General features: G+C 38.5%; 1 protein-coding gene across 1 annotated transcript; it reads right to left on the bottom strand.

Moving 5' to 3' along the window:
- Window positions 1–2,078: 2,078 nt before the first annotated feature.
- Window positions 2,079–5,393, bottom strand: LOC146641470 (claudin-18-like). The gene is made up of 5 exons (XM_085398856.1): window positions 5,174–5,393; window positions 2,845–3,009; window positions 2,632–2,761; window positions 2,429–2,539; window positions 2,079–2,262 (listed from the first exon to the last, which is right to left on the bottom strand). The coding sequence occupies exons 1-5, from the start codon at window positions 5,391–5,393 to the stop codon at window positions 2,121–2,123; spliced, it is 768 nt and encodes a 255-aa protein (XP_085254982.1). The 3' UTR covers window positions 2,079–2,120.
- Between the last annotated feature and the right edge of the window lie 7,670 nt (window positions 5,394–13,063).

Here is a 13,063-nt window from a genome sequence, read left to right as displayed (position 1 = left end):
GGTTGGAGCATGACTTGTATGAAAGCAGAAATAAACTGTTTTGGCTTTTGATAAATGTAATTTCATTTTTCTCAAGATTTCTTTCAAGTACACATTTTACAAAGTGCAGAAAATTTAATCATGTTAAAACTTTCAAAGTATAAGAGTGTCAAAACTATGGTGCAGTCTTATGAAAAATCAGCTGTCCCTAAATTAATAACTACATTATATGTACATTTCACAAGCCTCTTCACACTCATTTTCCACTGGTTAGTTTCAAACTGTACAAACCTACTAAATGTCGCTGCACCATTAGAACATAACCAATGTCCTAGAAAGTAAACACTTCAGTATATATGGCTCATAGACCGTATGGTGAGGAGGGAGCTCTGGCTAATAAAGTCCTGTCTGGAAAACAGTAGCAGATCTTGGTATTTTATAACACTTGCTGAGTTGTCTATCAGATTCTGACTGAGATTATTTCTTTTTGCAACCAGAAGAGTGGCCCCTTCAAAATACATTTGCATTTGTTTTACTTTTCAGACCCAGAAGCTATATTCATGCTCAAGAGGAGAGTAAACTAGCCTCTGTAAAAACAAAGCCATTGTATTTTTATAGGTTGTAAAATAATCCCTAAAACAGTAGTTTTAGGTGGATAAAAGGCCTTAAGGTTAGTCATGTTAGAGCAGGTATGACTTTGCTGCATGTATGAATGCACATTAAAATAATACATTCATAAAATAAACTTTAATTCCATTTAACCAATAGTACCAACAACAACATTTGGTCAGTTAGGCAAGAATTAGACATGACATTTTCTATTTCTATTTATTTATTATTTGTTTATTTATTAAAGTATCAGGTTAATTTGGCAAACATGTTGTCTTTTCCACTCAAATGGGGGTGCATTAGCAAGCTAATGCTAATTTGCTAATGCTAACGTTGACTAAGCTAGCTGGCAACAGTAGCTGCATTTTGAAAAAAATAGTATGATGTTAAGGAAGGGTCCATAAAGAGACTCTGTAAGACTTTGTAAAGAAAAGAAAGGTTCACTTAAAGAGGCTCTCAGATACAATTTAACCGTGGTTCCACTGAGCTGATGTGTGTCTAAATTCCTCAAAAGGCATAGCAAAGGTTTGTCTATTAAGACTTTGACTGGAAAGCCCCAACCTGGAAACAGACCTTCATCCAAGTAAGTAGAAGATACGTTACTGACATAATATCACAAACAAAACTGTTAAAAAAAAACTTGGGAGCATTTAAAACAAGAGGTGGGTCATGTGAAAAAGAACGTTTTCGCAAGACTCTGTTCCTGTGAAAAACTAAACTCCACCTCATGATTCAGTAACTTGAATGATTTTCTGTATGACTCAGTCTCACGTTGTTGTGGAAGAATTTCACAACAACTCATCAACCTTCACACACCGTGCTGACGGATGTATGAACACCTCTGCTTGGAAGAGCCATACTTGTTCAGTGTTTTTCTAATTTAACTGTCATGAACTTTAACATTTACATAATAACTAAAGACTGTGGATTCTGAGATGTAGCTGCTGGAGTTTTCCAACATCTCTGAGCACTGTACAATCTGACCTTGAGGTGAATTTGCAGGGACATTATGTCAACACACGTCCGACAGCTCGAGACCAGCAAACTGCCAAAACCTCTGCTTTTGTAGAGGCGCTCACACTTGCTGATAATCAGTAAATCAAGTACATTTAATTAGCATATGGATTTCTTAATTTCTGTGGGAGCAGTAGGTAGTAGTAGTTGTTGTATTGCATCTTAGTGCTTCCCTACTGGGTAGATTTCACAAGAACCTGTGCAAATATCCCTTTGTTTTAATTTTTTATTTTTTATCCCTGTCAAACATGACATTTGCACATTCCTCCACTGAGTTTAATATATGCGTTATGTGTTGTGCTACTGAATTTAGTGTCAGAACAGGTAAGAATCACCTTTTATTTAACACAGACACACATACAAAATATACAGCACAGACTTTATAATTGTGATTACATTTGAAAAAGTAACATGAAATTAGGCCTGAAACCGGTCTTCCAAATTAAAGTAGAGAGAAATAAAAAATGAATGCTGAATGTAGAAAAGTTATCACAGAGCGTATTAAAACAGACATGGTTCTACACGTAGTCAAACCTCTGGTTTGTCTGCCTTTCATCCATACTCTGAGCTTTGTAGGAGTCGTTGTAGACGGGCCGGGATCTGGTGTCAGGCCTGTACATCGTGTTCTGGGAGGCAGCTTTGTAGGCCATCCCATCATACCTGAGGGATAGCGTCACATACATCAAACACTGAAAATATAATCTATGTGCGTACTGTATTTTGCCCTATTTTGCAGTTTTCACATCTCTGCTACTTTATTGTTCAGGAACAGAGAGGTTACTGTCCCTACCAATCTTTTTAAAGATCACAAATAGTTATAAATTACCGGTGTTTCTCTGGTGTCATTGCACGGCAGGCTAGGCACATCAAGATGCCACCGATGAACAAGATAGCGCCACCAATCCAACCCACGAAAAGTGCAGGGCCAAAAGTATACCTGAAAGATTATTAAGGTTAAACATTACCAAAATTAATTCAGCAGGTAATATATTACTATATATATATATGCTAATTTCAGTTTATCTTTACCTTGGCGTCAGAGCTCCCGTTAGTCCACCAACATTGCCTGTACTGCTGAATCCACTGGCAAATGTAGTGAACTGAAAACTTTGTACAATCAAATTAGCAAAGGCTGACACCCCAGCAATCCCACAGACACCTGAAAAAAAATCCGAATTAATGCTGGTATTATCGCAAAACCGTTCTTCTTCGATATCACCTGAGCATTGTTAGTGAAGTAACCTGCAAGGAGAAGCATGATCCCAGCCGACAGAGTCATGGTGGCTTTCAAGTTGTCCTCCATGTTCCCCATTTTCAAGCACTTCAGCGAGAATATGGCGATCAGTAAGCCGATAGCGCCAAGGACGATCCCAACAATCATCAAGGCTCGGACGGCTTGGAGCAGAGCTGAAAATCAAAGTTATGACATTTAGCATATGTTTAGGATATATCTGTTTGTGAGATTGGTATTACCTTGTAGATACTTTAAGATTTATCAAAAAGAAAATGAAAAAAGAAAAAGAAAATGCTGCCAATTAACTCAATGAGTTTAAATAAATAAAAGATATACAATATTCAAACAACCCAAACCTAAATATATTTCAAATGAGTAGAAAATTGAAATGTATTATAATACATAAGTTCAAATTTTAGGTTTAAATATTTCTGGAGTGTTGCAAGTTAAGCATGCATGTTAAAATATCTTCTTTTTATGGTTAATGTACTGCGCTGTATGTTTTAGAAGGCAACACTGTGCCTTGTACAGCTTCAGTTATTATGTACTAAAGGTAATATATACAAAAAATGTGATTATGATTTGACTACGCAACATTATATTAAAAGGTTTAAATTAACTTTTACTCAGCATCATTTATATTCATCCAGTCATAATCAGCTCTTTTTAAAAACCACTTGAAGTTTTGACAATACATTTCGCTAATTATATTTTTGTACTTTTACTTCTGAGTACTTCTTTGATCATGGCCACCATAATACAAATCACACACTAGAAACTAATTATAACTGTAAGGTAGCAGCTTCAATAGTTCAATATATTTTGTCACAGGAAAACGGCAGGTCGGCCATCATTAAAAGTTTCCGCTGAAGATAATATCTGGCATAAAAGAGACAAGAGATATCGTCATTAGAAACTGAACTTGCTTTTATTTTCGTAATTAGTTTGAAACCGCGGTTAAAATGAGTAAAATGTAATACAAAAAGAGATCAAGGTGTTTTACAGCATAATACAATCAACTATTATGCAAGGATTTCTACCTTCTTCTACATATATTATGGAAATATATGAATCCATAGACATACAAGAATAACTGGGCTGAATTACAAGTTTAGCAGTAGTTCTAAAAAGTCTCTGAAAGGGGGTCAAAATCCCCGGCAATAGTAAATAATATTAGTTTTACTGATGCACATGTGCATCATGAATAGAGGCAGGAAAAGCCCGACACTCACGGCATTCACTTTCAATTAAAATGTTTTAAAAAGGGAGAAAAAAAAGCACATTACAGTTATTTTCCAGAACTCATAAATCAAAGCAGCGTGTGGTGAAACACACTGAACTAAATGCCATCTTTCAGCGTCCTCAGATATTGTACCTGTATTATTCTAGATTTAATCCCTTAAGACCTTATATACAATATGCTCTACACTACATTCAGCTGTTAAGTACAGAGTGTGGAAATGTACTTTACATTGTGTGACACTCTGCTAAAGCTTGTGCTTGCTCAGCTAAGCTTTGGATGTCTCATCAAATTTCTATTTGATTCCGGAGAGACACCATCTTTTCTGCAGTCGACTGCATTTTTATTCCAGGGCTGGTCGGAAAAGTGGCAGGGGGTGGAAATGGGGGGGAAAATCTGCCCTAAAACCTCCCAAATATTCTAAAGTACCTTCCGAGGTCCTTTAGAAAATGTTCTCCTTAATCCGACATGTCGAGAAATATTTGATAAATGTCTTTTTCTCTTGGAGTGTAATTCTCTTACCTGGCAGGCCAAGTATGGTGAAATAAGGCCGACACTGTGTGGTACCGTACGTCGTCCCTACACACGACTTCCATAAACCAGAATAGGTATAAAAATTTGTTATTACTGTAAAAGATCGGTCTTGTAAGCTCCACTCGTCCATTGTTGTTGCAGCCGATATTAAAAACAGGCCCAACGTCGACAACATGAATCCTATTAACTGGGTCATTGTGGCAGCCATTTTAGATGTTCCACTCAAACTGAGTTACCACCAGAGTCAGACAGTCATGAAATGGCAGTGTTTGACTGCTGCCTGCTGTTATGTAGGCTTCGACATGGAACAGACCTTATCTGATGTTTACCCAAGACTTACTTCCAGGTTCCGGGAAACTGTGGGGAGCACATTTTCCCCTCCTTTCGAAACAGGGTGTGAAAACACACGCCAAACATGGTTCTTTGTATTGTTCTTCTTTCTGAATTAATATTTAAACCACCTACATGTATTGCATAACCCCCCCCCCCCCCCCCCCCCCCCCAAAAAAAAGTCAATTTCATTTTTTTGCCATGTCCGTTGGTATTATTGATTTAAAACATACCTGGCAGGCCGAGGATGGTGAAGTATGGTCGACACTCTGTGAAGCCGGAGCTCTGCCTAACACAGGACCTCCACAGGCCCGAGTACGAGTACACGGCTGTCACAACGTTGTCAAAGAGGTCTTGTGTGGCCCACTGGTCCATCCCCGTCGCGGCGATTATTCCCGCTATTCCTATCAAACTCAGAACGAAGCCTAAACCCTGACACAACGTGGCCGCCATGCTGCCGTCTTCTTTCTGCCACTGGAAACCGTCAAGTGCTCTCAGCTCAGCCTTTCCTCAGCACTGCAGCTGTGTTTGAATATGATATCGTCCAGTATGAAGTCTAAAAGGACTTTACCAGTAACCCCGCGTGTTTGCACTTATGTACAGATTTGGGTGGAGCGTATCAGTATCAGTGTCGATTAATGTTGGTAAGGAGTTTTCGTCGTGTAGAGGGTTGGAAGTCTGTTTGTGAGTTTGTGTAAATGGTCTTTGAAAATCTAAAATGGGGAAATGATGATGGTCTGTTGGTAAATTGGTAAAAGGAGGTCATTCAGCTTCTATACCAGATTTGTTGGGTAGAAAGGGTAAACAGACTGGTTCTTATATAGCGCTTTTCTACTCTTTTGGAACACTCAAAGTGCTTTATACAACAATCATCTGAGTGTTCGTTAATCTAAAAAGAAATAAAGTTAGACCACTTAATTTGATTTTAGATTAACAAACACTCAAGGTCATGTTTTAGTCATGCCATGAAATTGATCCTTTTACACTATTTTCTTCTGCTTTAAACACGTCACCACAATAAATGTGTCACAAGAATGACCTACTTCCTGATTCTGAACGAATCTGAACACATAGTGTGCAGACTGGTTTTTTATAACTAAGTCCAATAGGTTCTTTCTACCTGGACTGTTCAGACTTGGTTTGGTCAGATTTGAGTGACAGTAGCTGGAAAATGAGGATCATACGTTGCTGTTTTATAAAAGTAAAGCCAAAGCCAAACAATCCAGAACAATACAAGACAGTCAGATTGTGGGGACTTGGCTCAAGAGGGGCGTGCTCACATTTGGACCTTGAAACTGCACAGTCAGGCATTACACAGCAGACTCTGATTGCAAATGTCAGCACACGCCTCTTGAAAGTTTCAAAAAACAAGCAGTCTTTTAATATTTAATCGTAACGTCATAAGCACTTTCTGCAAAGTTGTTAAGCTAGCCAACATGCTACCATTCAAAACTGACAAGAATCTTTCAGGGACCATTGATCCATCTACTGTTCGCTAAACCCTCAACAGAAATGGTCTCAGTAGAAGGGCGACTGTCACAAAAACAACCTCAAGAATATTTTAAGGAAGAGGAGAGAAAACGCCAAGAGGCCAAATTCCCCAAGAACTAAATTGAAAACCATAGCAACAGGAAGTGATGAGTATATGTGAAACTTTTGGATTGAATCATCACTTACACCCCCCCCCCCAAGAATGATGCAGGAAAAGACAAATATTGGAAAAATCCAAATTTACAGTACAAACAATACAAAAGCTGTGTAAACAATTTCATATTGGTGAGATGGGATCCAAAGTATTTAGCTAATGATTACAAAGGTTTCAATGAAGTACGACCCTTTTTTGTTGTAACATAACATCATCTCAGTTTCTGGTCATATTTTTGTCCGAGATATGTTGTTATAGTCACGACATAACAAGAAACAATAACGAGAATGATATCATTAAGACAGTCTTGTAAAGATGAGGACAGTTTTTCTGGTTTAATACGAATCAGATTATTTTTATTCTGTTATGTTATAATTGAATAGATCAGTTTTGAAAAAACTGCAATAAGCTGCCATGTACTTGGACTTGTTTTCTTTCTTTTAAATAACTGACAAAATTAGGTTATTTCAGAACAGGGCATGCGGGTTTAGGCCATGTCCTGAAGATGGGAAGCCCAGCGTGTCAGTAGCTGTGAGATGTAAATATGCTTCTCCCACTTACTGCCGATTACTTCTGTCTGTCATCCAAGGTAGCACTCAAGCATTTCACTCTGTTGATTCACTCTGAATCTTTCCCCAGGAGAGGTGAACAGAAACAGCGGTCGGAAATAAAGCATTAAAATGTGCTTGCACCCACAACAGTTTTGCTTTCATCAGCTTAGATGATTGCATTAACATGGTACTTTCAAGATTTATTTTGAGCGTAATTCTTCACTAAACTGTATGTTAGACTTGTAAAAATGGTTTCAGTTTAGAAGCACAACATCTGCAGATTAAATATTGTTCTATGCCTCTGCCAGGCTGTTAAACGATACTGGATGACAGCATTGTTGGGGTGGGTGCTGCGTATCGTTGTGGCACCAGCAGCCAGTCAGGCGAAAGTAAATACTGATACGATTGTAGTGAACTGAAACCAATTTGCCTGTGGCTGATATGTCGGGGAGAACATTTGAGACACCGGGACTGAATCGAAACTGGGTTGGGGCCTTGTTCGGAGTAAAAACACAGCCTCTGCCGCTCAGTATTCACACATTTATATATAATTTCTTTACTTTTTCATCTTTTCATTTGACATTAAAACTGCTGTTGCCATGATTTCGTAATTTCAAAATAACCTAAACACAGTTTCAGCCCTTAGTCTCAGTGCAAGCACACAATTAATACACAAACTAAAATAAAGGAAATTAAACCTAATAAAATACAAGAGAAGAACATTGTTAAAAAACATTAAACTACACCGCCTCTCTGGCCTCTTTTCCCACACAAAAATTACTCCTGAAAGTTTTCTGAAAACAAGTCTAATGGCCCACCCAGTGAAATGTACCCTTACATAGGCGGCCAGATTTGATTAACATCCTTTGAAATACCAGCAGCTAGTAACAGGGTGTACTAATGATTTTTGCTGTCTGCTGGGAAAAGCCATTTATCCCCCAGCAGGCCAAACCTTAAGCAAATAACTTCTCTAGCTTCTGCTAGAACCACTGTTTACTTATCACGAGCTGCCCATGAAAATGCACATAAAAAGAGAAGGTACTTCACAGAGATTTGTTCACTGAAGGTGTTTGTTCTGCTGTGAATAAGACTGTAAGAAACAGCTGACATTGCCTCCACATGTCAGTAGGTCTGCAGCCACAAACTCTCACTGTACCACTCAATACTCAATACTCAATACTCAAAACCTAAACATCTACATTAATGCACAAAATGTTGATATTTTCCTTTGATCCATATATAGCTAAGCAGACAAAAGAGTAATTAAGAAACATGCATTTTCTCACAAAATAAACAGCTGTAAAAATCATCATACCAACAACTTGGAAATAAAATACCGGCTTATTACTATAACATATTTGTGTCCAATACTCCTTTTAGCCGTGTTTGGGTTATAGCAACTTGGGGAAATGTCTGAGGGGTTTAATGGCCAGCTACAAACTTCTTCTGGATTGAAACAGGGATGGAAACCTTTCAAATGTCGGAGTCGAAGCCAACTAGACTTGTTTTATAGCTTCATGAAGATGTTTCATCTCTCATCTAAGAGGCTTCTTCACCTCTAAGAGCCGAAGTGAAGGAACAGGTATTTAACACCTATGCATTTCAACCTTGGAGGTAGTCCTGAGACATGTCACATGATGACCTAGGCTGTCCTCCTGTGAGTTATTAAAGTCGTGAGTGGGGGTTGAATTGCCAGGGAAGGGATCGCAAGACTGAGTTATAGCTGGTCTCAAAGGCCACCACCTCTGTTCATTGATGGTGAACCATCACTACCTCACTGGGAGTGAAATTCTTGGTGCTCCCCATCACCTTTTAGAACTGATAAAGCCTCCCGGATGAGAGTGACACATCCTCATGAACCTGCCTTGAACTCAAGTATTCAGTATTGAGAACTTACACAGACACAGTTGAGAAGGTAGATTAAGAAAACCCACATGTGTCAAAATCTTTTTCAGTAAATTTAGGAACGAGTTGTACTTGAATACCTACTTTAGCACAATGTAGCTAAAGTAGCTCACGTTTACCCATATCTGGACCAATGTTTTTACTCAGCTAGTGCAAATTTGGTCTGAGGTGGTGGGTTGATAGTGTTTTCAGAGTGTGAAGGGCAACAGCTGCACTCCTTATAGACAGTCCTGGCTCCTATGAGAAATGATGGTGAAGACAACAAGCTGCAACTCTCCTGGGAAGAGTCCTCCCTGGTGAAAGTAAACGTCTCTCCGTCTAGCTGCAGTTGCTGTTAGCATTGCAAATCCTTGTTTGGAAAGACATGTTCGTGATTCTGTGAATACAAGAGGTTTTCTTGTGGTGCATAAAAGTCGCAAAAGATCATCAGAACTCATACTCTGTTGACTGTGAATGTTTTTCACTGGTTTTTGCCTGGATTCAAATATTTAGTTGAGGAGTTTCAAAACTTGTATAATGACTCTTTGTTGATGCAGTGGATATATCTCATGTAGGAGGGGATACAGCACAATCTGCTGCTGTCATTTTCTATAACTTTTTTTTTAAAGGAAAAAAAAAGAGAGAAAGTTTGGAGACAAACCTTGAAAGAAAATTTCCACACCAACTTCTATTTTGAACTCCAGTCAAGAGCTCCATTACCACTCAGGCTACAATAAGAAAACACTAGAAAGAGATGTGCTGAAATGATGAAAGGCTGTCTCAGAAAATGGTAGAAAAATGGCCCATTTACTGTCCTCCACCTTTTGGGAGTCTAAATGGATTTTTATTCAGCAATCAGTGCACTGCCTCCTGACGAACACTAGAGGGCAGAGTGAGTGCAGAGAACAGAGGCTGCGATCACAGCAGGGAGCTAACTTGCAGGGAGTGTGATAAGGAGGGCTTTCACGTTACAGGGCCTGGAGTGCTGTTTCTCTGAGGGCATCGAGAACTTCAACAAAATATGAGCAGGTCAGAAGGAGGACAATCAGCATTTCGGTGCATTTTCCCTCCTGTGAATAAGGCGGCGCATGAGCGAAATCAGTATGAATTAACAGTGTTGGTTAAAAAAGGAAAAAAAGCAGCTTTAACAGGAGCCAGAAGGCAGTGTGAGTGGTCTAGCTGTGGTAAATGAGTAACACTCACCCACTTCAAACATCCTAACAATGAACGCTACCTGGGCAGCCAGGGAGATGAGCACAGCCCCCACAAATCTGCTACATTTGAAGAATGATAGAAAACTTCAAAAATCCCTGAGCAATTAACCAATCACAGTCCAGCAGGACAGTGTGACAGAGTGCACACATCATTGGTCGACAGGCTCACATCCGTTATGCTTTCAGTGGGGCGAGATCTAAATTAGAGAGCCAATTAACTCTGCTAATAGCCCTCTCCTATTTAATCTGGAAGACAATGGAGATTGAAGAAGAAGCTTTTACAATATCCTCTTTCTGCCACGATTCTGAGGGCCCGCGTTTGCCTCCTTGTTTTCACTTCAATTAGCCCAGTGCTTTCTATGATTAAGTACCTATAATTATTTTTCAATTAAGGCTTTGATCTGGTGTGTACTGTATACAGCTCCTTAGCGTGCTTGGAAGAATGAGGATGAAACAGTAAATTTGTTCTCTTCTGTGTTGTGTTGATGAGGGTGCAAGTGAGATTAAGCTGCTGAGAGCGAGTGCAGCCCCAGAACTCGATCAAGATTCTCACCAGCGTTAAACTTTCTTTGGTTCTTGTTCTTTGTTGGCATTTACGGAAGTAATGTAGCGTTTATTTATTTTTCCATGCTGGAAAAAGTGGAAATGGGGGAAAAATCAAATTCCCACAACACCATTATTGAAAAAAAAAAAAATACGATTTATAAGCTGTTGGTGGAGAATGTTTTCTCAAAAAGGAGTAGAAGCAAGCAAAAAAAACCCAAAAACAGAATACAGCCAACCAGATAGCTCCAGAAATAAGCTTGAAATTATTCAAAGTAAAAGTATTGCAAGTTTTTTTATTTGTTCCACAGAAACATTTGAGACCTGTGAATATGTGTAGGTTGTAGCAGCTCCCATGCATAGACTTACCTGAGTACCACCTTGTGTTAATTTGATTACTACTATCAATAATTCCAAATTTATAGAAACTTCATGGCTCAACCAGTTCAAATTTTTAAGGCATATGCAAAACAAAATAGCTCATTTAAGGGGAGCTATCTGCTTATCCAAAATCAAATACAGCAAAATCCAAAAGGTCAGAGGTCAGGTTAAAGGTGACAGTGCCACAGAAAGGAAAGCCGATCTATAACCACAAGATAAAGTAAGGGAAGTTACTTTATCTTGTGGTTCTAAAATCACTTCAGCATATTTCTTTTAAATTTTCATTATAAAATATGATTCATACTTTTTATTAATGATTAAGTACTAGTACATGAGTCAGGTATCAGATTAAATAAGAAATCATGACAAAACTCTAGCCTTTATGCGAGTGGTAGATAGGTACAAAACCATTATAATAAGAAGCAGTTTTATGGTTAAAGGATGTGTATAACATGGTAACTGGTAGGTAATAAAAACAAATAGGTTATTATTACAGTCATTTTATGCACTTCCTTGGATGCACGTTCTGTAACAAGCTATTTTTCAGGTAAAATTTTAACCTGTAAAGTAGCTAACCACTGTATAATATTTCCTTCTGAAATCTGGAGACTTTAAGTATGAAGTTGTATGAATGTTTTTAAACTAAAGCACTGTCTGTCTTAGTTTCCTGAAAGACCACAGTGTGCTCTTTGGTGTTGCATTATAGGCAGAGGTAAAGATCAATAAAGATGTCAGCAAAACAAAACAAAAAACAAGAAGAAGTGCTTGATCCGCTCATGCACAACACGGCGCTTAATAACACTTATTATAATTCCTCTGTTTACCTATAGCTACCTGACCCAGGAGGTTGATCAAAAGCGGCGTGATGTGCAGGGTAAAATGACAGTCTGGGTTAATTATCTGTAAAGCCGCTGGGATTAGAGGCATTCGCAGTAAAATGCAACCCTCGGGGTGGTGAAAAGGTAAAACGCGTTTTCTGAAGGGAAAGCCCAGGATCTACTCTTAAACACACTCGCCCAAACAGAGAAGCTGTGTTAGAATGACTGGATTTTATCTCAGCATAAACCAAAGATAGCACCATGCATTCATTGTGTGATATTGTATTTATTTATTTATTGCAAAAGTAATTAAAGCATCCTTAAAAATATTTTGTTTCATTGCAATGCTGCCCTGCAAGAGGGTCATGCAGTGCATGCCGAAACTCACCAGCATCTGTTATTATAGTAAGTAGAGTTTATTGATGGAGATGATGATCCAACATATTAGTAATTGTTACTAATTAGTTAAAATTTGCAGTAGCCAGTCACTGAAGAATTCAAGATGTGCACATTCGTTTTCTATATAAGTAACACAAGGCTTAGTTATATACGCACAGAATAAAACCAGTGCAGCTGGTAACATCATCACTAAATGTCTCCTTATTTCACATCATTTAAAATGCAAGCGCCTCTTCAGATGAAAAAATAAAAGTTTACATGTTGTTTAACAGTTCCTTAAACACAGTCCTCCCCCCAAAAGTACACAGGAATCTCACAAGTAATAATTTAAGATCTTAAGACGTGTCTGAGGGAAGAGTTAATACACGGACAAGGCAGCATGCACGCTGCCAGTGCAGCCAGTCAGAATAAAATGCAAATGAGGGAAAATCTTACATGGATTTAACAAGAGCAAGAACAGTTTTTCCCAACCAAAATCCATCGCTTACACAACATTTCAAGTTATTGATACATAACTGAGGGAGACCCTGAGTTCATAGCTGCGAAGCTCTGAGCACTCCAACTCAGCTCTCTGCTTCTTTGAAATGTTGCTTCATCTTAAGAACGTTTACATTACCTGACTGAGGATGCTAAGGGTTAAAGGTGTCATCGTTAACTTCAGCTTGAATTGACCTGTTTTTCTTTTCTT

This window comes from Rhamphochromis longiceps, linkage group LG23, assembly GCF_057381845.1.
Source record: "Rhamphochromis longiceps isolate RC_006_pf linkage group LG23, R_longiceps_female_GT1.1, whole genome shotgun sequence".
Taxonomy (NCBI): domain Eukaryota; kingdom Metazoa; phylum Chordata; class Actinopteri; order Cichliformes; family Cichlidae; genus Rhamphochromis; species Rhamphochromis longiceps.
This window is presented reverse-complemented; position numbering and strand designations above follow the sequence as displayed.